The sequence below is a fragment of the Rhyacophila brunnea genome, unplaced genomic scaffold (assembly GCF_057557595.1).
Source record: "Rhyacophila brunnea isolate RB1 unplaced genomic scaffold, BYU_Rbru_1.0 scaffold_7, whole genome shotgun sequence".
In the NCBI taxonomy this organism is placed as follows: Eukaryota; Metazoa; Arthropoda; class Insecta; order Trichoptera; family Rhyacophilidae; genus Rhyacophila; species Rhyacophila brunnea.
In genome coordinates this window covers 37,040,180-37,067,136 of record NW_028233339.1, presented here as the reverse complement: position 1 = coordinate 37,067,136, position 26,957 = coordinate 37,040,180, and the positions used below count along the sequence as shown (strand labels likewise).

General features: G+C 33.8%; 2 protein-coding genes and 1 long non-coding RNA gene across 4 annotated transcripts; 1 reads left to right on the top strand and 2 right to left on the bottom strand.

The window, feature by feature from the left end:
• Positions 1-859: 859 nt before the first annotated feature.
• LOC147064798 (dynein axonemal light chain 4) lies at positions 860-8,218 on the bottom strand. Of its 2 annotated transcripts, XM_085957519.1 has the most exons (3): positions 8,031-8,218; positions 3,792-4,059; positions 860-2,940 (listed from the first exon to the last, which is right to left on the bottom strand). In XM_085957519.1, exons 1-2 carry the CDS (start codon positions 8,088-8,090, stop codon positions 3,811-3,813), a joined length of 309 nt encoding a protein of 102 aa, XP_085813645.1. In that variant the 5' UTR covers positions 8,091-8,218; the 3' UTR covers positions 860-2,940; positions 3,792-3,810. The 2 variants fall into 2 exon arrangements, with proteins under 2 accessions (XP_085813645.1, XP_085813644.1); XM_085957518.1 differs by having other exon boundaries at positions 860-4,059.
• An 839-nt stretch (positions 8,219-9,057) lies between these two features.
• Positions 9,058-10,627, bottom strand: LOC147064797 (uncharacterized). Its single transcript, XR_015071889.1, has 3 exons — positions 10,377-10,627; positions 9,475-10,190; positions 9,058-9,282 (listed from the first exon to the last, which is right to left on the bottom strand). It is a non-coding gene; the product is annotated as an uncharacterized LOC147064797 (long non-coding RNA).
• Positions 10,628-15,626: 4,999 nt separating this feature from the next.
• On the top strand, positions 15,627-25,760 carry LOC147064796 (putative cytosolic Fe-S cluster assembly factor AGAP009023). The gene is made up of 8 exons (XM_085957412.1): positions 15,627-15,844; positions 15,936-16,153; positions 17,095-17,237; positions 17,640-17,798; positions 20,001-20,249; positions 20,962-21,187; positions 25,117-25,274; positions 25,448-25,760. Exons 1-8 carry the CDS (start codon positions 15,779-15,781, stop codon positions 25,687-25,689), a joined length of 1,461 nt encoding a protein of 486 aa, XP_085813538.1. The 5' UTR covers positions 15,627-15,778; the 3' UTR covers positions 25,690-25,760.
• Positions 25,761-26,957: the final 1,197 nt, after the last annotated feature.

The following is a 26,957-nucleotide window of genomic DNA, read 5'->3' as shown; positions in this document are numbered from 1 at the left end:
TGCTTCAGCAATAGGAAAGAACGCAAGAACGGTTTCTTCAATATCTTTTAAATAAACCCATCCTTGAAACATTTTTTTTGTTCAGCATTGAATTTTAAAAATTCATAAACTATACCTACCTAATATAATGACAAACATACCTGATTTTATTATGTTTTTTTCTGGTACTTCGCGAATAGTTATTTTAGCAAGGCCTGAACAAAAATGAACCATAAATGCGAATGAGAAAGCATTCGGCATGCTTATATCTCTGCAATATGTGTTTGAGTAAGATAGAATTTCTTCGGCTGAATTCAATATTGTTTGGAAAAGTCGCTGGTAGCTATTGATTTGAATGATTACATTCTTTTAAAAACCGCGAGCACGTGTTGCTTAAATTTATTGTTTTTCTGTTAAATATAAAGTTAGTGGTAACTATTTTTAGTTAATTTAGTAGAAAATATGTTTGTTGTGTTTAAATTTGGTAGCCGTACTGAGAAGCAACAAGTTGGTATAACGTTTCACAGTTAACTTAATAATAATAAAATTGAGGTTCTACTGTGCGTTATACGCGAGAAACACGGCTTCATTTTGCCGAATAATAGCCACTCTCTTTATATTATTTCTCCGAGTATTTTAGTCATTTTTTGCAGTAGACACCCAATTGGAAAATGTAACCAATGTGAAAATAGACTGATTCATATTCTACCATGGATTGTCCTTATTGTACTAATTACAGATGTGCTATAAAGGTAATAAACAATCAATGATAACAATTATTTGTATTTAAATTGTTTAATTTTATCAAAATAAATTACTTTGTAAAAAATTCACCTAACACAAAATAAATAAAGATATAATCTAAACTAAGTATGTTAGGTTATTTGCTAAGTTAGTTAACATATAAGTACATAATAATATAGGTAATTTTTGGGAACCCTTGACTGGTATCGGAATAATCATCTTTAGTATCATAATAATATATCTCAGTTTATTATAATATATTAAATTTGTATAAATACATGTATTATATTTACATCATTTAGGTATATACATTTTAAGCTCATTGGTTAATTGTTTTTAAATCCCTGTTCCAAAATAACAAAGCTACTTTGCCTCAGTAGGTACCTTTGGTTTGACAATAGAAATAAATATTATATCTCAATACAATTTGTTTACAAAATGTAGAATAATTAATATTTATGAAAAAATTATCTTTTTACTGTGTTAGTATCAAAGAGATATTTGAGAATAATACTTATCCAAGGTATAACATTAAAATATTTTCTTTGTTATATACATAATCATTAGAAAATATTAAATAACGATGAGTTTGGTTAAGTTTATGGCCATATTATAGAAATACAAGGCGTTAATGAGTACTAAAATTTAGTACAACAGTTATAATACTTTTAAAAATCACCAAAAAGTTATATAAATTTATAAATCTATTGAATAAAAAATATCAGTCTTTTTATTATAAACAAATAGTTACACAAAATCAATTCACCATATCGAATTTCATTCTCCCCTGTGCAAATCATTGGACTACTATATAAATATTTTTGGACAATTTTATAATGGTAAGTGAGAATAATAAAGACGGGTACTCATTAGCGGGCCGCCGTAACTGTAATCAACTCTAGATGCGAAATAATTATTTATTAGGCTTGCGAACTAATTGTTTGACTTCCATAGTGGTTACTGTATCTGCAACAGTCACAGTTACGGCTTGCTAATGAGTACCCGGAATAATAGATTGTAAGTCGTAAGCATTTAATTAGTATATTTAATTTTTAAAATAATAGAAGTACCTAAATGGGTATTAGGTATTACGTCAACTATCGCTTGAATGCAAAGTAAAACCCTGTTTGCACGTCCATGGATTTACTGCTGACAGTACTTCTTATTGCAGCCATAACAAGAAAATGCATGTGTAAACACGCATGCATGTATCAAAAAAATTTAGAAGCTTCCGAATTTTCATGCAATAATTGGTACTTATATAGCGGTGCGCATGCGCAGTAGTAAACAGCGCGATAGTAGCAAACATGCCAGAAGAAATACAAACTACGCCGCATAGAATATTTTGACGTCTACCGATAATCTACGAACCCGTCTGAGTCTGTCAAATAGCACCATACGAAGACAACATAGTGTCTCGCTTCCGCTTGAAGAATGAGATTGGAGAGACCGCACTTTTAGATCCGTTTCACACGGGACGCCTGTATGGCGCTACTGGCGTGGCGAGATTCCACATTTCCAAATAACTGAATGGGTGCGTTCAGACGGGCACACGCGATTGTCGCGTTCATTTATATGTATATGCGGAATCTCATCACGCCGGTGGCGCCACACAGATGTCCCATGTGAAACGGGTCTTATGTGTGAACAGTATTTATCGCGATAGTTTAAAATACACCACTATTGGTGCAAGTAAATCCATGCACGTGTACAGACGCTCTAAAGCCCCGTTTACACATGCATGGATTTAGTACTGTAATTATGTATTATCGTGGCCATAACAAGTAAATGCACACGTCAATACGTATTATCGTGCAAGTTGCAAGATTGCATCATGGATCAAAAAAGTTTAGCAGCTTCTGAATTTTCACGTGATTGTTTGAACTTGTGCGATATTTGCACTTACGCAGCAGAAAGATAGTGATGAACCTGCCAGATAAAATATGAACTTTTTGACGTTTACTAATTTCCACAACCTGTCAAATAGCACCATACAATGACAACATCGCGTCTTGCTTACACTTGTAGAATTAGGTGTGCGAGACAGTTAACACTTTTACATGTAGACAGTAATTATCGCATTAATTTAAAATAAACACTTGGTGCCAGTAAATCCATGCACGTGTACAGGTGCTATAGGGCCGGGTGCAGATACAACCACAGCCACTGGTAGTACCCATAGGCAGTAGACTGCATTTCTCACTGTCGTGCACATTCCTATAAAAAATAGTGAGTGGCTGTGGTTAATGGTTGTGTTTGGGTGTTTCCTAAGGTTTAAATGCACGCCACTCATATCTATCATACTATAGTGCTAAGGGGTCCAGCCATCCCAATTGCAAAACACGATTTTCACATTCTGATATACCTACTCAAAAGAGAAAAATGTATAAAATTTATATTACCCATGTCAACTGCAGTAATGTCTTTGATAACTTACTATCAAACTCTTTTTGTAGCTGGTGTGTCTCAAACCTAAATTATTATAGTTCTCATATTTAAATAAATACTATTTAACATTACTTTCAGCAGCATGGTAGGTACTGCACGGCGAAAAGCAACTATATTATGAAACACCTTTAAAAATTCAATCATTGGTAAAAAAATATTAATAGAAACGTTATTAGAATCTTTTTCTGAATACTCACAATACCTACTTACCAAATTTTGGTAATAAAGGGTCTTATCAGAAGAATCTTTGTAAAAGGCATCATCTTAATGATATCTACATTGTGTCATGGAAAGCTATTTTTATAATACAGCCGAATATTGGATTGATCAGAATCATGCATACATAATGTTAACCATTTATTATGGTTTAGCATTCAGACTCCAAGACCTAGCGGAATAGTCGGCAATCGCCGGTTGTTCATGCTAGTAATTAATTATTTTGGTATCTACCTACTTGTTAGGCACAAACAAGATTTCGCAAACCCAAAAATGGATTACACCTTATAAATATTATTTAAGTACATATAACTTTTGAATCTAAAAAGTTAGCAGCATTATTTTAATTTATCCACAGCTTATATGTAGGTATGAATTATTACATAATTGAATGCAAAAAATACCTATAGATTGGGTAATAAATCACGAACATTTCCATATACAAATTGCTTGGTTTCCACCAAAATACAGGTACAATATATTTTTTACTTCATACGATACTTCAAATCCATATCCCTCCCCGACGACGACATGAAAACTGGGTCCGAATTTTTTATCCATAGTTTCTTTAATCATTTTGGCGGCGTGTTCATTATTGCTAGCGAATTTTTCACAAGCTGTTACACTCAGTTCTGTTGCTTCGAGTCTCATTTCTTCTGGCATATCGGAGTGCTAGAAAAATAAATATTATATTTACCACAATAATTTATATAAATATAATATTATATTAGTCGATTAAGGCGAAGTGTATAACAATGGCAATTCTACTAGAGGCATCTAGTGACAGTATTTGAAGCATGTAATCAATATGTTGCAAAAAAGAAATATTTTTAAAATCAATTAAAAGAAACCTGTTAAAAATGTCGTACAAGAGTATCTTTTTATATATGAGGCGTCTAATTCCAAAATGCGAAAAGTCCACATTTGGTCAAAATCGAGAAAAAAATACCCACGTATTCTTTGTATAATTTTACACAATATGTATTGATCTATAAATTTCAAAACGCGACATAACCCTACGAAAAAAAATATTTTAAGTCTCGATTTATTACAAAAAGCGTCAAGTCCGTGTTTCATATTATTTAAAGCTTGGTTGATTTCGCGTGTGTTTAAGTCAACCAATAAGGGAACGTTCAATATTGAAAAGGGCGTCTCCCATGCTGTAGCAACTGGTAAACTTATGACAGTGCCACGGAAATATGTGCCTTATGCGGGATAAATTAAAAAGTGAAGTACAAGTAGCGCTAAGTCCAATTTTATTTTGCCTATATTTATTACATTTAAGAGTTTATCGGCTGAAACAAATTGCCATTTGGTTCTAATTTCGATATAGAATACAACGGGAAAAAAAATCTCACGTTAAAACAAATAATTGAAGCTAGAAACATAAAAACGTTGTTTCCCGATAATATTGAATTGTGGACTTGTCGCTTTTTGTAATTAGACGCCTCATATTAATTAAAAATAAATTAATTATCATTAAAATGTAATTTAATAAATTCTTCAGAGTCAAATTCCAAATTATAAGATGACCAAAAGATTATTGAATAAGTCATAGTTTTAATGTACCTATTTATATGTAATTTAAAAAAGTGTTTAATATATCTTTTCGTCACACTCTGATTTGCGCTAGTATGCTTTCCCAATTAAGCTACAGGAATCTTATATAATCACGACAATTTTAACTAGTAGTTGTTACATGAAATGCTTATCGAATTGCAGCAGATACATGTTCAAGTCCCGTCGGCAGTGTTGCCATCTGTCGTTGACAAAAACATGCCAGATGGGGTACGAAAACAAGCTATCTGACAGGAAAAAATGCTAGATTTTGTGAAAAAAAATTTACTTATTCTACCAAGAACGAAGCCAATACCTTTCCTTCATTCCGATAATTTGTCAAATTGATGTCAATTACCTACCTAAGCACACATTAAATTATATTATACCATTTCACTATGTCCATAAATGCAATTATTGTTGCAACCTGTTAAATTATGTTGTTTTATTTCTCATGCTACAATAAAAGGTACCGACCTACCTGCATTAAGTATTGTATCTGATAGTCAGACATTTGATGCCCGTGAAAATAAAATAAACTAAATATCTAGCGTATTTTCAACACATTTAAAGCTATTGGAGGGATCAAAAAATGCTAGTAAAAACGCCACAAGCCAGATGCTTTTTTGCAAGCTAGTGATGCCTATCGAAAAATGCTAGATCTGCAAGAAAAACACTAAATTGGCAACGCTGCCTGTCGGGTGTCGTATTTTTTTCTACAAAATGATTTTTTATTGTTTCTAATTATGTATAATTATAGAATGTTACATTCTGAAATCTTTTGCTTATTCATTCATTCGCTAAGTAGTTTATTAAATTATTTATTAGGCTTGCAAACTAATTATTTGATGTCCACACTAGTTACTGTATCTGCAACAACGGTCACAGTTACGGCTCGCTAATGAGTACCCAGCTTTAGGATCAAACATAGTAGGTATATAATATGTATATCCAAAAATTTCGAATCCACATTTTATAACAGTTTTAATTAAAATTATTAGAAGCAGCAGAATTTAAAAAAAAATATATGTGTTTTAAGAGACTTTAAAATGATTTTTTAAATGAAAATATGTAGCATTAGTAGCAGTCTGCTACACCCCCTAGTGACATTACATAAGAAAGGCGATAGTCAGTGTTTATTGAAATTTTAGAACATAAGAAAGTGGATTTATCAGATTATGTTTTACACACCTCAATCTAGTATTCATTCATTATTATCAATTTATAATATTTTAAGAAAAGACTTAAATAGTCAGTAGTGGGCCTGCGTAAATACATACTATCATTATTGTATTATGCCTATGTTTCATGGAAATGGGTAAGCTAAAAATTATTATATTTTTTTCAGAGATTGCAATATTTTTTGACGAATGCTTTCATCCCAGGACCAGATTTACTCTTAAAGGGCCATTTAATGTCTTAATACACACCTGGACCAAACATATTAAAAACATGTCTAATTTAAAAAATTAAACAATAACATTTTTTTATTTTTGTTCGAAAATCACTAAAACATCAAAATCTAATAACTATTATAATTAATTATATATAAAAGATTATCGATATTAGTGTAAATGAACATGCTCGATATTGGTGTTGTTAAACCATAAACAATAACAAATAATATGTTGTAGGTAGGTAACTTTTCTAGATTATTGTTCTGAAAATTATTTATAATCAAAATCGAATAAAATCAAGTATTTTAGACTCTTCTCGCATCAGAGGAAATGAGCTTTACTGATCGATGTTGATGTTTTTAATCGCAGAAATCTGGGGAAAAAACTGTTCCCCTCAGCAATTAAATATTTTTTCATGAACCATGTATCCCTTGCAAATTTGGGTGCTTTGGCCCCTTTACATCCACGGTATATTCTGACATGGCTTTCACATAATCATCATCAATTTAAATTATATTGCCTTTCACTTTCCCTCTGACTAGGTACCGACATATTTTTAAATCGCGATTTTATTACCTATATTCCGATAAGTGAATTTGTACATTACTCACCTCAAGAAAATCCTTTACCTCAATTATTTTGACAGGGAAAGCTAATGGATTCTATGAAATTCTATTAAAATTGAAAGATAGGTCTAATTATTACAATTTGGTACCACCATATAAATAATTTTAGAAATGGAATCATCATAGGTACCTATTTTACAAAAAATATATCTACCTACTTTGTACCTAGTAGAATTCAGTAAAACAATAAAAATATATTTTTATTAATCCTGCATTGATTGTTTTGATGGTGCGTTTGTATCCATAAACAGCGTAGCGAAATAATATGTACATAAAATTGTTTCTTGTTATGATGAGTGACGATGACACTACCAAAAAGTATAGGTACCTACCTATTGTTTAATAAAGTTCCAATAGGAAACTAACTGGATTTGAAAATCAATTCAATGTAAAGTTGTCGTCACTCGACATATTTTATATATGTATAATAGGTAGGTCTATTATTATATTGTGCAAATAATTATTAAATTATGTGCTACGTTCCGTATATGTATGTATGATAATAAGTTAATGGTTTTCTCTCAAAATGAGTACCTATCTACCCAGGATTTATTCATTCGTATAACGATCTTTTAAAAATACAGACAGACAACGCAAAATACTATTAACTCTCGAGTTATATAATAGTTTAGTAGGTACCAGATACCTATAATCATAAATTTAAAAAAAACATCGGTTATTGTCAAGATCGGTAATTGCTATGTTATGTGCTTTTTTACGTTTCCACGAGACTTTGCAGGCGACATTAGGAGTCACATTGTATAATCAATATTTTTACAAAATAGGCATTGAACGCGAAAATAAAAACATTGTAACGACGCTGCCTTTTAATATTATTATGTGCATTAGATATGATTTAAATTATTTTCATTTTTATTCATATTAGGTATCTATAACTTATTAATCTAATGCGTTAATTTGAATAAATTTATTATAGTAAACACCAGAGAAAAAAATATGTAAACATATCTGGAAATAAATACTCATTACTATCAATTTATAATCGTATTTTTATTGCACACTTTTACATGGGTGATAATATAAAACTAGAATGATTTCTTACTCTGACAACTGGATAAGTGTGCACAATTTTCTCTTTATGGATGGGTTCACCTTCAGCCATTATTATTATAAAAATAATAGAAATCTTCGCTCGTCAACAACAGACGCCGACATTCAATTCCCAACTGCCCCCCTCTGTTTATTCATCGCGACGCTATTCTATCCACTGCAATCCACCGTCACATCGCGCCGCGGAACGCCGGAACGGATTTGATTGATTTTTTGCCCATTGTTTGTAGAAACCCACATTGCTTTGTATACATTTCATAGTAAGTATCGTAAGTATCCATTCTTGGCCTTCGTTTATTGGTGGGGGAGAGACACTAATAGGTTTTAATAAGAAGCCTTTTTTGTTAATGATTCATACAATCACACCGTCATGAATTATGAGATCACACGACCGGTTTTTTTGTCCAGAAATAATAATTTACCACACTTACATGTCAATAATGTAAGTATTTATCTTTATAATAATTAGGTATTGACCAGAGCTGTTGAAACTCACATTTTTTTAAAGATTCGGTTCCGGATTCAGTATGAGTGGGAAAATCGAATAGTGCTAGAACGTTTCCGTTATTTTTATTGCTCCAAAATAACACAGATATCACTCGGAGAAATTCCATAAACAAGGTAGTTATCTACAATAATATAGTTAACACATCACACTGCGTCTTACTTGATTCCAAATGGATACGATGAGACCCTCCAATAATTAGACTTTTTTTTATCCAATTGGAGATTCTAATAGGATCAATTTGGCATCAAGTAAGACGCAGTATTGTGTGTTACTCAACGACTTTTTTTGGGATGGGCAATTAACTGCCTGAATACGACATATCACATTTATCACTTTTTTTATTGGTTTTGGAGTTAAGTGATATGTTAGAATAGCCCTGCCCCGTATGATAGGTACTGTCATTTCCCTCCATTTTCGAAAGTGAAAACAGTCAGTCACTTTGCTTCGTTGTATGGATTTTCGTCTGGATTTAGGACTTAGAGGTGAATAAATAACACACCGGAATTGTTTTGGAAACGGCAAGGTATAATTACGTTAATATATTCTAAAGGTTACATTTTTATACAAATTCTTTTCAATTTATGGTTTTGTCGGATAGCGAGGTTAACACTGCTTACTGCGTTGCTGCCAAAAATGCTTCTCCCGCTAAAACAAACGGTCGCTTGAGAGCCGTACAAATGCGGCGTTGCCATTCGTATTTTTTTAACGGCATTCAGACAATGTTGCCGGTAGGGGCCTTATGTTAGAACTTGCGAGTCGTGTGAAACATCGTAGTCATTCGCGAAAGTGACGTAGGTTATCGAAATAAGGCATGTCGAAACTTATCACTACCTGAATTAGTCATAATCTGTGTCGACAATATTGCCCATACCAAAGGGCACTCGTGACCATAGTCCCCCATACGAGTTGAGTATGTGAGCATGCGCACTGATGTCTCGCGCCGATAACGCAGTTTAGTTTTCAACTGTCAAATAAAAGTGAAAGGTTAGGCTGCGAAAAGATAGTATTTTATTATTGGGCTCGCGAGAATAATTACCTACATAATATTATTTTATATTTCGCCAAAGCATTGCTATAGATTTGTATCGTTCACCCAATTATTGTAAAATATGTCAATCCCATAAATAGTTACTTTTGCGGCACTTTTAGGATCACGTAATCATCCGCGAAACAGATCAAATAATTATGTTAACTTATGTCAAAATGCTTTTTCACTCAGTGATGCACTATTTATACGTAATTTTCGATTAAACAAAGAGCTTGTGAGATATATTTTACAAATTCTCACGCCATATAGGTTTATTAGGTATCTTAAGTTTAATGTTACTACCTACCTATAAGCGTGAAGAGTTTACAATGCGAAAAAATGAATATGGTTGTATAGATTAAAATTAATCAAAGACATAGAAGATGTATGTTATATTTTGACACATTATTACGTTTATAATATTATATCCATGGAGAATTAAAAAGTCGTAGGTAGGTATAATGTTGAGACGGACATAACCTCACCTACCTCATTTCAATTAAGATCACTTAATTGAAACCTCTCCATTCTTTTGCACGACGAAGGACGTGAATTCATGTACCTATTACCCGATTTCCATGTTTATTTTGATATTTCGTTTCGTATGTGACAGTGACCTTGAAAATCAAAACGTCAAAATGAATGAGTTCGCTGACGGAAAGAACACGGCATACCAATTTATAAACAATAAAGATGTCGAATTATTATATTACCTATTCACAGTGTTACTTAATACTCTGTTATCTTGAGTTCAATTAATTATGTTAATGTTTTATAATGGTTTGTAATGAATAAATACCTACATAAAAATAAATGTTATTGAAGACACTGTGTTTATTTTGTTAAATCTTGTTTTACAGTGTAATAATATTATATGGTTTCGCATTTATGTAAGGTTATATTCTACGTACATATATATATATCATAATACTAAATCAATCGAATATTGTAGGAATTATACACAAACATAACCAACAAAAATAATGATTTCGTTTGACATTTCATTTTTGACGTTTCATCTTGTACCATAGACACCGATTTTCTCGGTTTTGGCGATGTTGCCAACTGGTCACTCGCGAATTAAAATAGTCCGTAGCGAGTGGCTTCAAAAATAGGTATTATCTATACGGCATGAAACGGGCGATACTAACTTGTCATCCCACACGGTTGTCGACCACACGAGTCGATAGTTACGAATTTGGGCTGCTGATATTTAACATTATTTAATTATTTTCGCAATCAACCCTTACTATTTGTTGGATTTGATACCGACTCGGGCCTCTCCAGATACACAGAGACATCCCCAAATGGGGACCATTCGGGAGTGTAACAGTACCTACTCATCATACTTACCTATTTATACTATCTAGTCATCCATAAGTAAACAAAAAAAAATGTAACATATCTTTACCGCTTTACCGGCGTATGGACAATGGACACCGCAATTTGTAGGTAGTCAATCACATTAGCAAAAAAACATTACGTTTGCCCGTGAGTCCTGAAAGTGAAGATTGGCGTTATTTACTGAAAGGTTTAAAAACATTATGTAGATAGGTATATGAATAGGTACCTATTAAAAAATAGTTAATAGGTAATATTTAATAATCAGTTACCACAATCAATCAATACCAGGGCTCGAAATAGACCGGAACGCACCGGAGCGCCGTTCCTGTTCGTGAAATTCTAAAAGATACCGTCCCGGCTCGTGGATTCTTTGAAAATTGCGTGTTATTTAAAATTTCATGTTATTGAGATAATATTGCATGTAGGTATGTAGTTTTTAAAGTTGTAAGAACTGATTTGTGGGAAAAATATTTGCCTACGGCGCTGACAAAATGTTTATATTATTTATTAATGATTAGTCATACAAGGTCTATAATATAATATAATATAGACTGTTCCGACTTCAGATGTGACACAAAAAGGCAAAGGGGCTATAGGTCCAGGACCTTAAAAAAGTAGGTCTACGGAACCTAAAAAAATTTGGAATCACAAAAGAACCTTGCAGCGACGGAATACATAAATGTACGAGCTTCTAGAATTTTGATGATAAGAGCCCAATTCTAAGAAAATTTACGAAAAATAAGTGATTTTGCAAAAATGAGTAGTGTACCCATTAAAAAAAAGTACATTTTAATGTTGTATTGGGGGGGGGGGGTAATGTGTATTAGCGCAGAGCCCCTTCAAGTATAAATGAAACCCTGATTATTAGGCATATCGCCCTTATGATATCCGAAAAATATTAAAATAATTTGATATTTTTAAATGATTATTCAGCGCTCCGGTTCGTAAGATTTTCTATTTCGAGCACTGATCAATACCACTCCATCCACAAAATTTGAACCACATTGAAGATATTGTGTAATCTACATACACCAATATAGGTAGGTTAGGTAATAATAATTGTGCGATCGTGCTACCAAAAAGTCCTGGGACTGTTGGCACAAATCGAAAAGAACTAAATTATGGAATAACTGAATGAACGAAGACCAAACATACCTAGTAATTATATAAAAATAAATAAGTAAGTACATATTATACAATATAAAAATTATTAATACTTACATGGTAATATAAAAACAAAAAAAAATACAAAGGAACCTTCGGAGTTCTGACTTTTTGAAAGGTTCTGGTTTGGGATTCTCGAGATTCTTAATCAAAGGTTCCGGCTCTAAAATAATTAAGGGGTTCTCGGGGATCAGGGGTTCGATTCCGGTTCCATATCCAACTCTGGTATTGCCATGTTAAAACTAACTACTCGGTTTTAAAGAAAATGAAAAAAAAAATAGAAGGCAAGGTCATTATTTTAGGTAAGTACCTAGCTACTAGCTGGGTAGGTACAGCTAGAAGCGAATGGCAAGCAGCGGTGTCTCTGGGCAAAGTGCCGCCCTTAGTAAACTGAAAATGCCGCCCCCTTTTGTATTAAGATTTTTGAGGAGATGTCTGACCACCGTAACACTGTGTAACTACTGTAACTGTTGGGCTCAGACACACATAGCTGGAAGTTGCAGCGCGTCGACGCATGTCTTACTTGATTCCAAATGTATCCGATTGGAATCTTCAATTTGATTTTTAAAAATCCAAATTAGAATTCAAATAGATTACCTACCTACAATTATTGGAATTAAGTATCTAATACCTGCGTCGGTGCGCTGAAACTGCAGTGCTGTGTGTCTGAGCTCATGGCCCCCACAAGGGAGGAGGGGCTGACAGGGCTCTAGCATAGGGGTCCGGAGTGGCCGGTCTATGAGATATGTGAGATAAACACACACCACAAATTTGCTCTAATAGTAAAAAAGTCGCCTGCGGTGCTACTTCTCGAGGGGGTTGTTAACATTTAAAATATGAATTTGTAAAATGCAATTTTTTATTGTATTGCGTTGCTACTCGACAACCCCATAATTCAAGTTAGGTATGTACCTATCTATAAAACACTACAAATAATAGCAAAAAATAAACTGAAAGCCCTTACTCTACCTCCAACACAATTTTGAAAACGCTTATGTTGTGCGTCACACATGCCATCAAACTTTGAGATATGTAGGGGGCGCCAAAGATCCCGGCCGGGGATCCGCTTTAGGATGTGGGGGCCATGTCTGAGCCGCAGCCGGTAGCCACACTGTCGTTTCGTATCATCTATTGATAAATGATACTATTATTTAGGTACGATACAATCATAGATTGTTGCAATGGTGTTTTTACACTTTGGCATAGCGATAAAAGTGCGCCCGTGGCAGGTTCTCGTCGGATAATTTATTAGTACAATTGAGAAGGCTGCTTAACGGCACTTCACCATACTTTCCACCGCAGGCGGCTCCGAAATCTCCTCGGATGACCTAATGAAATTTTTTCCTAGATTTTAGGCATGGTTGCGCTGTTGTTAGACTTTAGTTATGAGCACTTTGTAAACCTTTGAATAATGCCTCTTGTTCAAATTCTTCAAATTTCCAAAATACTTACGACTATAAACACTATCATTGAGCCATGTTTTAGTTAACCTTATCACGTCATAGTCACCAGCCAAAACATTGCTTAAAAGTCGGCAGATTTTGTTTTCAAGCCCCGAACATTCTGGTAACCTAGCTAGGGTAATTATTATTTTTATTGTTATTATTAAGTCAGCTAGAACTTGGTATTTGGCACTTAGATTAGCAGGGATCCAACACTACATTAAATGAAGCGTAATCACCTTTTGACTTTTTGGCTTAAATGTGTTGTGAAATCAGAGGCAAAAGCTAAATACTTACCATTATACATCCGTCATAGGGCGCTTAACGTCAGCGTACAGCAGAGTCAGTCCAAAATGATTTTTTTCTTCTTTTCTTAATTTTCTTCTTTAAGCACTACGGTGTATGGTTGTAGCATCAGTCCCGTGCGACTCCGTTTCGGGACGGAATGAGCACTTAAAATCACTTCTTTCAGACACGTTTATAGCGTCATGGAAGGCGGCCCTGCATATCCACGGTTGTACATACATGACGGGTGGTGGTGGGAAAACAAAGTATTCCTTTACCGTTTCATCCACGTGTCATTTTCCTAGTCTCAAGAACACAAACGTGGGATTTATTCTGAAACAGAAAACAAAGCATCCCGCTAGATAATCAAGTGATAGGTACGTCGTAAGTTTTTCCTGTACTCTTAATTGACTAGGAGGTCAAGAGCCGCACTTTTGGGCCTACAAAACCTTATGTCCTGCTTCCCATTTAAGACGGGAAGTTCATGGGCATGTCAGTACCTACCTACTTATATTAATATTCAAATACAGATATATAGGCTAAATATACAAGGTGACAATAATATTTCCCTCCAAAGACGAACTGATACACGAATATTTATTATTGTTTTCAATAAGGCATTTTTCTTAGTCGGAACAAACTTCATTTGAATTAGCATCAAGTAGAGTAGTTTTCGTGTCAAATTCTTTAAGTAGGTACCTACCCATTGAAAGTTTGATAGTAATTCGAGGTATGTAGGTACCTATCCATAAAGGCATCTAAAAAAAACAGGATTTCGATCAGTAGGAGACAAAAAAGGGCCATTTAGATAAATCAGCTCTACATCTGCATAATATATCGATGCATATAAAAAAAATATTTTGCAGTGTTTACCTACCTTTTATTATCATTATCTCGCGAGAATGGTCTCTGCAATGAGCTTGAAACATTGAGGAAAGAAGAAGGAAGAACACGGGGTGACAATCCAAAAATCTAATACGATTAGTATTGTCCTTTAACATTTAATTATTTACTCCTGAACCTTCTTATAAAGATGTACAAATATATTTATTTTGTTTTGGAAATATCTATGTGTCATATTGGGATATGAAACAATAGTGAACACGCTGAGGTTATTGCGATTTATTTTTGAATTGAGTTGAAATTTAAATAATTTTCTCGTGAGCTAATTTAATTTTAATATATTACAATTCAAATTTTATTGCAGAGTAAAATAAATAAAATAGGAATAGTATATTATTATCTATGAATGGAACACCTTCCTTGCTCCGATAATTATTATCAATTTCAAACAACTGGCAGCACTGAAATGTCACAACTGTCACTTTACGTATATTATCTATGACTGTCGCCTCTGTCCTGTGTTGCCAACCGTACTATAATTATAGTATTGTACTATATTTTTGGTCCGCGTACTATGTACGATATAAAACAGGTATAGTACGCCTAAAATACTATTAAATATCGGAAAAACCATGTAAAAAGTAGTAAAATTTCGATATTTTCGTTCGATAGATTGGTGCATAGTAATATAATTTCGTAATATAAGAAGATGTGGAGAACAAATTGCTCGAAAAACGTAAAAAAATCCTTGACTTTGGTTTAAAATGATTTTTTTTTAATTCTTCGGTAAGCATTTTTGGTTGGAAGAGGTACCTACCTAAATAAAAAGGGGTCTCGGAGTTTCTCAAATTCTCTATTATTTTTTTTCTGAGACACAAAAAACCTATACATTTTCAACACATAACAACGCGTACTATATTTTTTCCCCAAATACTATAATTTTGTAGACTCTGTACTATAATTCTACTTTGAATAGATGGCAACACTGCCTCTGTCAGGCTCGCCTGTCACCTGTTTGCGCGCACATTGTTATGAAGATAATGATTTTATCTGCAAAATTTACAATATAATACCTAGTAATAAACAGCCTGTTATATATATAATTGTGTAATTTTACTTCCATAAATATGGTGTCACGGTTTAGTGGAGCGCTGCAGCTGACAGATTTGGATGATTTTATCACGCCATCTCAAGTAAGTCAATTTTATTATTGTTATCGAAATTGTAATTATTTAAAATTGTGTTGTAACATATTTACGTCACGAAAATTCACTTTGATTGTAGGAATGCATCAAGCCAGTTAAGATTGAAAAAACCAAATTTGAAACAGGAGCAAAGATAACCATTGAAAATGAAGGTTCCTACGTTCAAATAGTTGGGGGCACGCACCAGAAATTAAAAAAGGTTGAGATCACGTTGTCTGATTGCCTTGCTTGCAGTGGATGCATTACTTCTGCTGAGAGTGTTTTGGTGACGAAACAGAGCCAAGAAGAGCTCATAAGGTGTGTTTAATGGGAATAATGTCATTTTTATATTGACTAAATATTATAATAATTGGCAAGTCAACATTCACACAAGTATTTTCTCTCTCTCATGCGTTCACGTGTATGTTCTTTCTTACTATTATTTGTTTGTGAGCTGCTGCATCGGCCTGGCGGAGTCTTTCTAGAGTCTCACGACTTTGTCAAGCACACCATCACTGAACTCATTCATTTGTCAAATGGGGACACTTAGCTGACAGTTCTTCCTCATCTATAATATTTCTATTTTTTGATTGCTTGTAAAGTTATAACAGGTTACGGCACCCTGTCCCTATTATAATTACCCTTAATCTCTTGGATACCACACTAATTTCTCTGTTCTCTAAATCACTTGATATGCTATTACTGCTTTCAGCATCTGTCAAACTAATACTATCGATTGAAGGTACTTGATTGAATATGAATTTAAATTCTAATGGATTAAGGTTTTGTACTATTGGAATACGATGGAATGTACGAATGGAAATAGAAACTCAAATGGAATTGTACAAAACTTATATTTATTAGAATCTGTCAAACTATTATGAGAGTGTTATTTGTTTTCTTTAACGACCCGAATAAAATAAACGATTCCTCGATTTTTTAAATTTTAAATTTCCATTTATATCATATTATGTATGTTTTGGTTTTTATTAGAAATTAATAGTTTTGAATTAGTTTTCAACCTTTTCTCTGAAAGAAAATACCTATATTAAATTTATCGAATAAAATTCCCCTTTGCTTCCCATTACTGAAAAGAATAATACTTCACCTGTCTTTATATATTTATATTTATTATACACAGTATAAATTCATCACTGGTGATAACTGGTGTAAAACCATCTTTATACAAGAGAACTTTGGACTTTTTCCATAGTGTATAGAATTTATTTCATATTGTTTTATGGTTAAATGAATTTTAGAGTTTTCAATGAAAAGAAAGTCACGGACACCAATGGCGAAGGCAACATAAAATTGATTGTGGTATCGGTTTCAATACAACCAATATTATCACTGGCAGCTCGATATAATCTAACACCTGAAGATGCAAATCGGCGACTTACTGGTAATTATGTCTTAATGAATAATACTTATCAACTTATTTAGAATTATGTTAGTCACTCACCAAGAAACAAAGTTTAGCGCACCACGCTCCACCTGCTTATGGAAAATTCACAACATGTAATTTTTTTCTACCATTTCGCTTCTTTGGATAACAACTAATTATTATAATGCATCTGTGAGATACTCTATTAATTGATTTGACGTATCTTGTGACAGAAATGATGATTTATCTAACAGTAATATCTAAGCTGCAGAAGATCAGTCATAAAAAAAAACACTATCTGCTGTCTATAATAGCGATGATCATGTAATTTGCTTCCATTGCTACTCGAGATAAACATTGCTAAATTGGTCGTGGTATATTCTTGTTTTTTAAGACGTAATCTTCTTATCTGTTTTACAGGTTATTTGAAACAATTGGGTGCAGATATGGTGGTGAATATGCAAATCGCGGATGATTTGGCCCTTTTGGAATCACAGAAGGAGTTTGTGGAAAGATTCAAATCTAGCAAAGAAAATTCCAATTCTGACCAACTCCCAATGCTAGCCTCTTCGTGCCCAGGTACATTTAGTATTCATTTCCATAAAGACAATGCTGGAATGAATTTATTTAAAGAATGAGTGAAGAACAGAAACATCTATACTTGTCATTTTTTCCTTTTCCTTTATGGTATTAATTGTCAATTCTTGGTGGAAATACATTGTAGTACTTAATTAAAATAAAAATAAATGCAGTACTTATTCCACTTAGTTTAATAATGTAGCTGCAGAATAATAGCGATCAAATATCTATTTTTTAAGATATCAAATTACTCTGCAGTAATATATTCCCAGCGAATCCATTTCCAGTAAACAACTTAGCTAGATCAGCAAGTCGATTGGCGAAAATAGAGACAGTGTATTATTACATCATATCACAGCACATTATACAATTACGGTGTATTAGCCGAATAATCATTTTTCATAGTATCATATTTTCTTACAACTGTAATAACAAATAATATTTCATTTCGCTACTCAATTTAAAACGCTGATTCTATAATTAGTCTAATATGATTATGTACCAGAATTTTATGTTAATGTGTTACTTTTTATTGTATAAATAACGAAGAATAATTTATCTAGATGTCACTCGAATCCAAGTACCTAGCTCGTAACTATCATGTATAATATACTATTGTACCGATATGCTGCTAATAAATCTCACCCTGCTACATCGAAGACTTCATTATCATCATCCTCTACCTACACATCGACACCACACTAGTGACCCAACAATAATAATTCGGCTTTCGTCTACTTCAAAAGAACACCGCCAACTGATACTAAATACACAATAATACAGATCATTGTAATTAACCACTTAATTGAAATTCTAAGACATTCTCTGTTCAAAATGAATTAAATTTATCTAGCCTATGTTCTGATTATTATTAAACTAAGTGGAACTAAGTATTTATTTTAATTAATACTTCTTATTTTTATTATTTTCCTGTACCAATATTAAAAAAATGAATGGATTTTACAAAGTTTTAAAGGTAGTTTTATTAACTTTTTGTATTACAACATTTGATGGCGATTCCACAACGTTATTAATGTAGTTGAATTGGTGGCCATGGAAAAATTAATATTCCGTATATTGGTATATTCAAATACACTGTATTGGATGACTAGGCTTGTTTAATGTTTCGTTATTATGTTCGTATGGTATAAGCAATTTTTGCAATGTACATATATCTGTGGATTTATTTGAGTCGATACCATTGTGAAACAAATACATCTGGAATGTGAAATAACTTTTAGATAATTTAACCATTACACTTTCATATACACCCGATCCTCGTTTTGCACGGTTTCGAAATTACACAGTTTAAAAAAAGTACCAATTATTTTTTATTTACACTGATTTTTTTGCTTTAACACAGTTTAAAAAAACTAAAAAGAATAAAAATACGTATGTATGTACATATTTATCCAAAAATTCACGTTGCAATGGACCGCACGCCACTGGTGCATACATACATATGCTGTCACCGGATGCCGTCCAGGCATACATACGGACATACATCACACTACTAGTCAGTCACTTCGGGTGCGATACGAGACGCGCCGCGTGCTTCGGCGTCAGCGTCATTAAATATTTCCAGCGATGAGAGTGATTTTTCGCCAGCGAAAAACAGCAGTAAACGGGCACATTCGTTGTCAAGTAGCGATACTGAATTAATATATTTCTCTATGCTAAATTTAATTTAAATCTAAAACTATGTACATATTTTTATGAATAAATAATAAATAAATTCGATTAATTTTATCGAAGAATTTCGTATTTTGAGTTGATTTTAAGTAATGTAACCTATCTACCATTTTTGCACATTTGCACCTTATCTTATTTTACACGGTTTTGTTTTGCATGTGCAAAAATAGGATCAGGTGTCAGTGTTGCCATCTTTTTCTGTGCTGATTATAGTACAAAGGCGTAAAAATTATAGTATTTCTGTAAAAAATATAGTACAGGAACATTTTTCGGTTTAAATCCTTTAAGATTATAGTATTTTGGCATATTTGGTGTAAAATTATAGTATTTTACATTTTTTGCAGAATCAAAATTATAGTATTGTACTATAATTATAGTACGGTTGGCAACACTGTCGGGTGTACATATTTCGGTTCCGTCTGTGCAATAAAGGTTTTCCTCAGTACTTTAGGTGGAACTATATTTTATCTGATACTTTAGTCAACTGTATGTGAATTTCATTATTTTTAGGATGGGTTTGCTACGCTGAAAAAACACACGGCAATTTTATATTGCCGTATATCTCTACAACAAAATCACCCCAGCAAATAATGGGCTCTTTGGTAAAAGACTATTTATGTTCATTAAGGCAATTATCTCCCGACAAAATTTACCATGTGACCGTCATGCCGTGCTATGACAAGAAACTTGAAGCGTCTAGAGAAGATTTCTTCAGTGAGGTGTTCAATTGCCGTGATGTTGATTGCGTTATTACGTCAGGTATGATTTCATGCAGTTATATTTTATAAAAATCTGCAGTTGAATACTGCCATTCTCTCTTAATCCACTCCAGGCATGTCCGTCATGTCGTGAATGGAATGGATTTTAGTCGATCGATTCGTGAAAATAATGTGCGTTCAGTTGAAATAAAATATTATTTCATTGAGATTTTGAAGAAAAAGGATTAACCATTTCTATATTTATTTCCTTGACCAGCTTATGTGAAAATCATTTTCAAATTAACCATTAGGAAATCTCTATTACCTTGTCGTATCACTTGATTCGTATTATATCATTCACGACGACACACACAGGAGTGAAGGAAAGAGAAGATGTGAATCTATATGCTTTAAGCATAGGCGTAGTTTTCTCTTACAGTTGGCTTTTTGCACAGTAGGAGAATAGTTTGATGATGAGTGCAATAAGTGCCCAAAAGAAGATCAAAATTTATAATTTTCAGAACGAATGGGAAATTGACAACTTATTTGTGATTTTTGTATGATTTATAACGCCTCAATGTCCCCAGCCAAATATTATACGCCTGTTTATGTTGAAGAATGACAATGGGATAGTGCGGTTGATCACAGCCGGTTTTGATATTGGACAGTAGATCAGTCTTCTTAACAATTTGCTTTTATTGAAAAATTCTGAAGCCAGATCTTTGAGCTTTGGCAATAAGCTGTGCTCTCACAAGAAATTTCTGCTTTTTTAGTTGAGCTGGAGCAAATGTTATCACAGGATGACAAAACCCTTGATGACTTTAGTCCGATGGATGTTGACTGGCCATGGTGCACAGAAGATTCCATCCAACCGAGCATCAGCCAATTGAACAGTTACATAGGGTCTGGATCGGGAGGCCATGCTGATCAAATATTCTTGTTTGCCGCAAAGGAAATATTTGGAGACGAGGATTTAACATTAAACTACAAAAATTTAAGGTTAGCTGTATTTAGATTTCTGTTAACTCATTCACAGCGGAACATTTTTCATTACCATTTAATTACCAAATTTAAATAACATGCTAATTATATCTAATGGCCATCTAACGCTGACACAAAAGCTGAGCCGTCAGCGCTGTAAGGATTAAAATAGGCATATGAAAATAATGAATTCATAACCCACATTCCCTAAACTTACTTTCTGATAACAATTATTATACTTTGATATAAAAACGATTTCCTTAATTTTATTATCTACAAGCTGAAGTACCCGGCTTCGCACAAGGTTGCTTTGTGGATACATTTATCTTAGATATCTAAAAGATAATAATAAGTAATTATCTTTTTAACCCGGCCGGCGCCGATGTCACACACCTTGTACAAATCGGCCAAATTCGCAATGCGCATGTGTATAAATCGATGCCACCGCGTCCATATTTATCATACGGGACTGATTTTTTCACGTAAATTTGGCCTGATTTGTCCTTCTCCTGCCACCTATGACATATTTTAAAAGCATTGGTTCTAAATATAAAATAATCACCAAAGTTTCGAACCAATTCGTACGGCCAAGTTTTGCCGGTCGACAGAAATCAGTTTGAACTGCGCGCCGCGACTGCGCAGTATACGACAGACTTTCAACCGAGCGGGCCATTGCGCGGGATTGTATTTATCGCATACAAGTTGAATATTTACCGCAATCGTTGATAAATACTTTTTTTGCTGTCTGGTGTACTTATCACATTAAAACTGGCATGATTAACTATTGAACGTATGATTTTATTTTATCGCGATTTTTAAAATATTTTTTGTACTGTCTACCGTGTCCCATTTTAGTGAATGTGAAAATTAATACTGATATCAATAACTATGGTGTGTGAGTTTAATGGTTTCTGTGATTTGGCGTTTCTTAATACTGTAGTTAAACATTTTAAAAACATTTCATAGTTTTATAGTGCGTAAATATGGAGGAAGAAAATGTGCGTACTAATGAGGAATTGGACTCAGATTATGACATGTCGGAAGAGGAATTGGAACAACATGAGACTGATCATGATGTTGACGATACGGACTCTGACGAGCCAATTGAATTTTTGCGGTCATGGAGAACTGGTCCGTATATTCCAATAGTTCACGAATTCAATGATTGTCGATCTGGCGTGACATCGAACGACTTGGACGAATCCTCTCCCGAATGTCTTTTCTTTGAACATTTTTTGAATAAAAATATAATGTCGGAAATAGTGAACCAAACGAATTCATTTTTTAACCATTCGTACAGTGCGGGAGACCTCGGACCGAAATCGCGGTCACACAATTGGACAGACACGTCAGTGCCGGAGTTGTATACATTTTTTGCCGTATCAATGCTGATGACTCGAAATAAGCACACGTCGATAGAGGAACATTGGAGTACCGATCCTTACCTGCATGCAGACATTTTTGGGAAAATAATGGCTAGAAATCGATACCAACTTATTTTACAAATGCTTCATTTTTCTGATCCTAGTGTGACCGCCTCAAATGATAGACTAGCTAAAATTAGATTACTGTTAGAACACACAAGAACAATTTTTAGGGAAACGATGATACCGTATCAGAATCTTTGCATAGATGAGAGCATAATCGTGTTTAAGGGTAGATTAATTTTTAAACAATTCATTCCTTCCAAAAGACATCGATTTGGAATAAAAATGTTTGTGATGTATGACGTAATGACAGGATATATTATTGACTTTATAATTTATTGTGGGGAAGGGACTGACATACAAGACAATGAAAATCTCGGTATTTCAGGTGCGGTAGTGACAACGCTAATGAAAGACTATATCGGGAAAGGTCACACCTTATGGTGTGATAACTGGTATTCGAGTCCGGCGCTCTTTAAATACCTTCACTCTCACAAAACGAATGCTTGCGGTACAGTGAGAAAAAATCGTAAAGATATGCCAGAGTTCAGCAAACTGAAAAAGGGAGATACCGAGGCTAAGAACAATAGTCCACTTTTGGCTCTGAAATGGCACGATAGGAGGGATGTTCACATGCTATCCACCCTCCACGATGCATCATTTGGACCAACGGGAAAAGTGAACTATAGAACTGGCGAAAACATTGAAAAACCAAAATGTGTTATAGATTATAACAAAAATATGGGTACGGTAGATAAGTCCGACATGATGCTTAGCAACTTGTCGTGTATGAGAAAATCGATCAAGTGGTATAAAAAGGTCGCATTCCACATGATCGACTTATATTTATTAAATGCTTTTTATTTATATAAATTTATTAAATCTGACAAAAAAACATTGGGCGATTTTCAACTCTGTGTAATAAAACAACTAGTGGACAAATATTGTGTGAGAATTTCAAATGCACCCCTGCCTAAGCCGACAGGGTCAACTAGCGATAATCCCGTACGATTATTGCCCAAAAGTGCAACGGGACATTTTCCAGAATACATTTTACCGACACAAAATACCGATAAGCCTAGAAGAAGATGTTTCGTATGCGGGAATTCTAAAAAAAATCCGAAAAAAACAAAACTCTCTCGCTATATGTGCCCAACGTGTGATGTTGCGTTATGTCTGTCACCTTGCTTTAAAATATATCACACATCTAAAGAATTTTAAAATAGGTTTATTATTGTATTTGTTTTTTTTTTAATATGTGAGTTCGTGTTAATTTATCAATAATATTCAATAAGTGAAGTGTTTGTGTAGTTTAAATATATTAAAAGGGTCCCCTTTATATTTGTTTACGACTCAACCCGAAGACATTAATATGTGATTTATCGATATGCACTTGAAAATTAGTAACGCTCCATTCGTGGGAACGTATGCACAAGTGTCGAAATATTACACACCGCGCAGAGCTCTAACTATTTGCTACAAAATGGCGACTTCGGTAAGTTCTTTCAAATTTGGATAGCATTCGTTTGTTTGAGTGTTTCTGATATTATAAACTGATTTATTACGGTTTTTTAGTGTGTCGAAATTATCTTAATGGCTTTGGGTTCTCGACTGGAGCTGTGACATATTTTTTATTGCTTTTTTTAGTATAGAACAAAGACGATAATGAAATTCATGCGTAGTTATGGTGCGTCATACGATTTTTGAGGCAGGTGCCGGGTTAATATTAAAATATCTGTGTAATACAATATGGCAATAGGGTATAGGAACGCATACGAATAGACGAAGAAGATGGTTTTTCTAATTGAGAAACCTTCGCGGGCATGCGCACAACAACTGATAAAAATTTCATCGCAATCGGATGAATGGTATAAGAACGCATATGAATAGAAGAAAATGGTTGTACCAATTCAGAAACCTTTGCAGGCGTGAGCACAACACTTGATCAAAATTTCATTGCAATCGGATGAATGGTATAGGAACACATACAAATAGAAGAAGAAGAAGGAGAAGATGATGGTTGTACTAATTCAGAAACCTTCACGGGTGTTGGCACAACAACTGACGAAAGTTTTATTCCAATCGGATGAATGGTATAGGAACGCATACGAATAGAAGAAGATAGAATAGATGAAGAGAAGAAGAAGATGGTTGTAGTAATTCAGAAACCTTCGCGGGTGTGTGGGCATAACAATTGATGAAAGCTTCATTGCAATCGGATGAATGGTATAGGAACCATACGAATAGAAGAAGATAGAATAGAAAAAGAATAAGAAGAAAAATAGGATGGTTGTACTAATTCAGAAACCTTTGCGGGTGTTGGCACAACAACTGACGAAAATGGAGAAATGGAATGGATGTTATCCACTTGCCCAAATTATTAGGTCCATTCTCTGACTCAAACACAAATTGAAAAATAATATGTGTATTTGCCCTAGACCTAGGATTCAAACCTGGGACCCATGACGCCATAGGCAGAGGCTGTATTAAAATAAGTGTAATTAATTTTTATTGTTGCAGGAATCCGGATTTTAAAGAAGTAGAACTCATAAAAGATGGAAAAGAAGTTCTTAAATTTGCCATTGCAAATGGTTTTAAAAACATTCAAAATCTTGTACAAAAGCTTAAAAAGAAGAAATGTACTTACGATTACGTAGAAGTAATGGCCTGCCCGTCTGGTAAATAATCGCAACATTATACCAATATGTTAATTTAATTATTTTCGGGGGGTAATTTAATCCAAATAAATATTCTAAATAAACGGATAGTTCTGTTATTAGCGAGGGGGGGGGGGGGGGGTGGGTTAAATATTTTTGGTTTATGTCAGTGCTTAATTAAATTGATTTTTCAGGTTGCTTAAATGGTGGTGCTCAGATAAGGCCGCAAGGAGGAGAGAATTACAAAGAACTTGTCAACTCTTTAGAAATAATGTATCATGCTCTTCAAAAGGTTTCACCGGCATCGAACAAGTTAACTAATCATCTCTATGCACACTGGCTAGATGGAAAAGATTCCGACAAAGCGAAGGCTTTATTACATACGGAATACCACGCTATAAAGAAAAGTGATGTAGCACTTAATATTAAATGGTAAATGTAGACAGTAAATATGTATCAGAAATGTAATGGAATAGTATAATAAATAAACATTATTTTTTACACTTAGTTGTGGCATTTATTTGAACCTACCCTTAACATTTTTAAAATTAATAAAATTATAATTTAAAAATATATTTAGTCTTCAACAATGTTTAAGGCTCAAATTCTACTAGAAATTACATGGCATGGAAGGCAGCGCAACAAGAAAATATCACGTGAACCATTCAGGATACTCTCATTCCTTTTATTGCGAGCTTTGCTCCTTATACTATATATATTAGAATATGTAGACGTAAATTGGGTCTCATGGCTGAGGATTGTGAACCAGATAATATAGCTGTCGTTCAGCAGCCTCCTATACAGCTCACATCCACTCCTCTCAGCATTCACCGGCACAGTAGAACTGGCAGTGAAAAACTGTTACATTTTTCTTTGGTACATCTATCTGGTGGGAACTCTTTTGTGTTCTCTCCAACCTTCATCCTGATCAAATGACACATGTTTTTCCAGGTTATCATCCTCACTATGAGCTTTATGGTCATAAAACTGGAGACTAGCACGGGTAAACCGAGGAGAACTCGAATGTCAAATGACTCATTTGTTCATTTGGCCGTTTATAAGATCCAACATCCGCTTCCAGTACTACATTTTAATTGCCTTTTTCTCAGTATCTCAAAAGTCTACCATTACCGTACCGTATCATATTTATTTACCGCTACACCGCCTCTTGTGCGCGATGTATGTGTAAATTTGCTTTTTGTCATTTTTATTTACAAATTTATGGCCCTCGCCAAGATGCCAAGAAATGATTTAACACTTTCAAGTAAAATTACTTGGCTGAATATAATTACAAGCCAGCCATTTATAAAATTAAATTGCATGTACATATTACTTTATTTTAGAATTTATTATTTTATATTGCTATTGTATAGAAATATATCTAATTTTTATTTGAGAGAAAATTAAATATTTATGTGGAATTCAAAATGCTCTAGTCCCGATGTGTCGCAATTAATAATCGATTATTTAACCATCCAATTAACCGGGAGAAAAACATTACTCAGTTATCGGGTTATTTAGGAATCAGTAACCGATTCCAACTTCGTGGATTCCAGCACTTTCGTCAGAATCAATATCCGATCAAAGCAACTGAGACAGTTCAATATCACCCTCTTTTTTTCTCAGACAAACGTTTGCTCTCAGCTAAGCAGATGCCCTTTCGACACACTTAGCGATGTTTGCATTTATACACCTAACAGTACA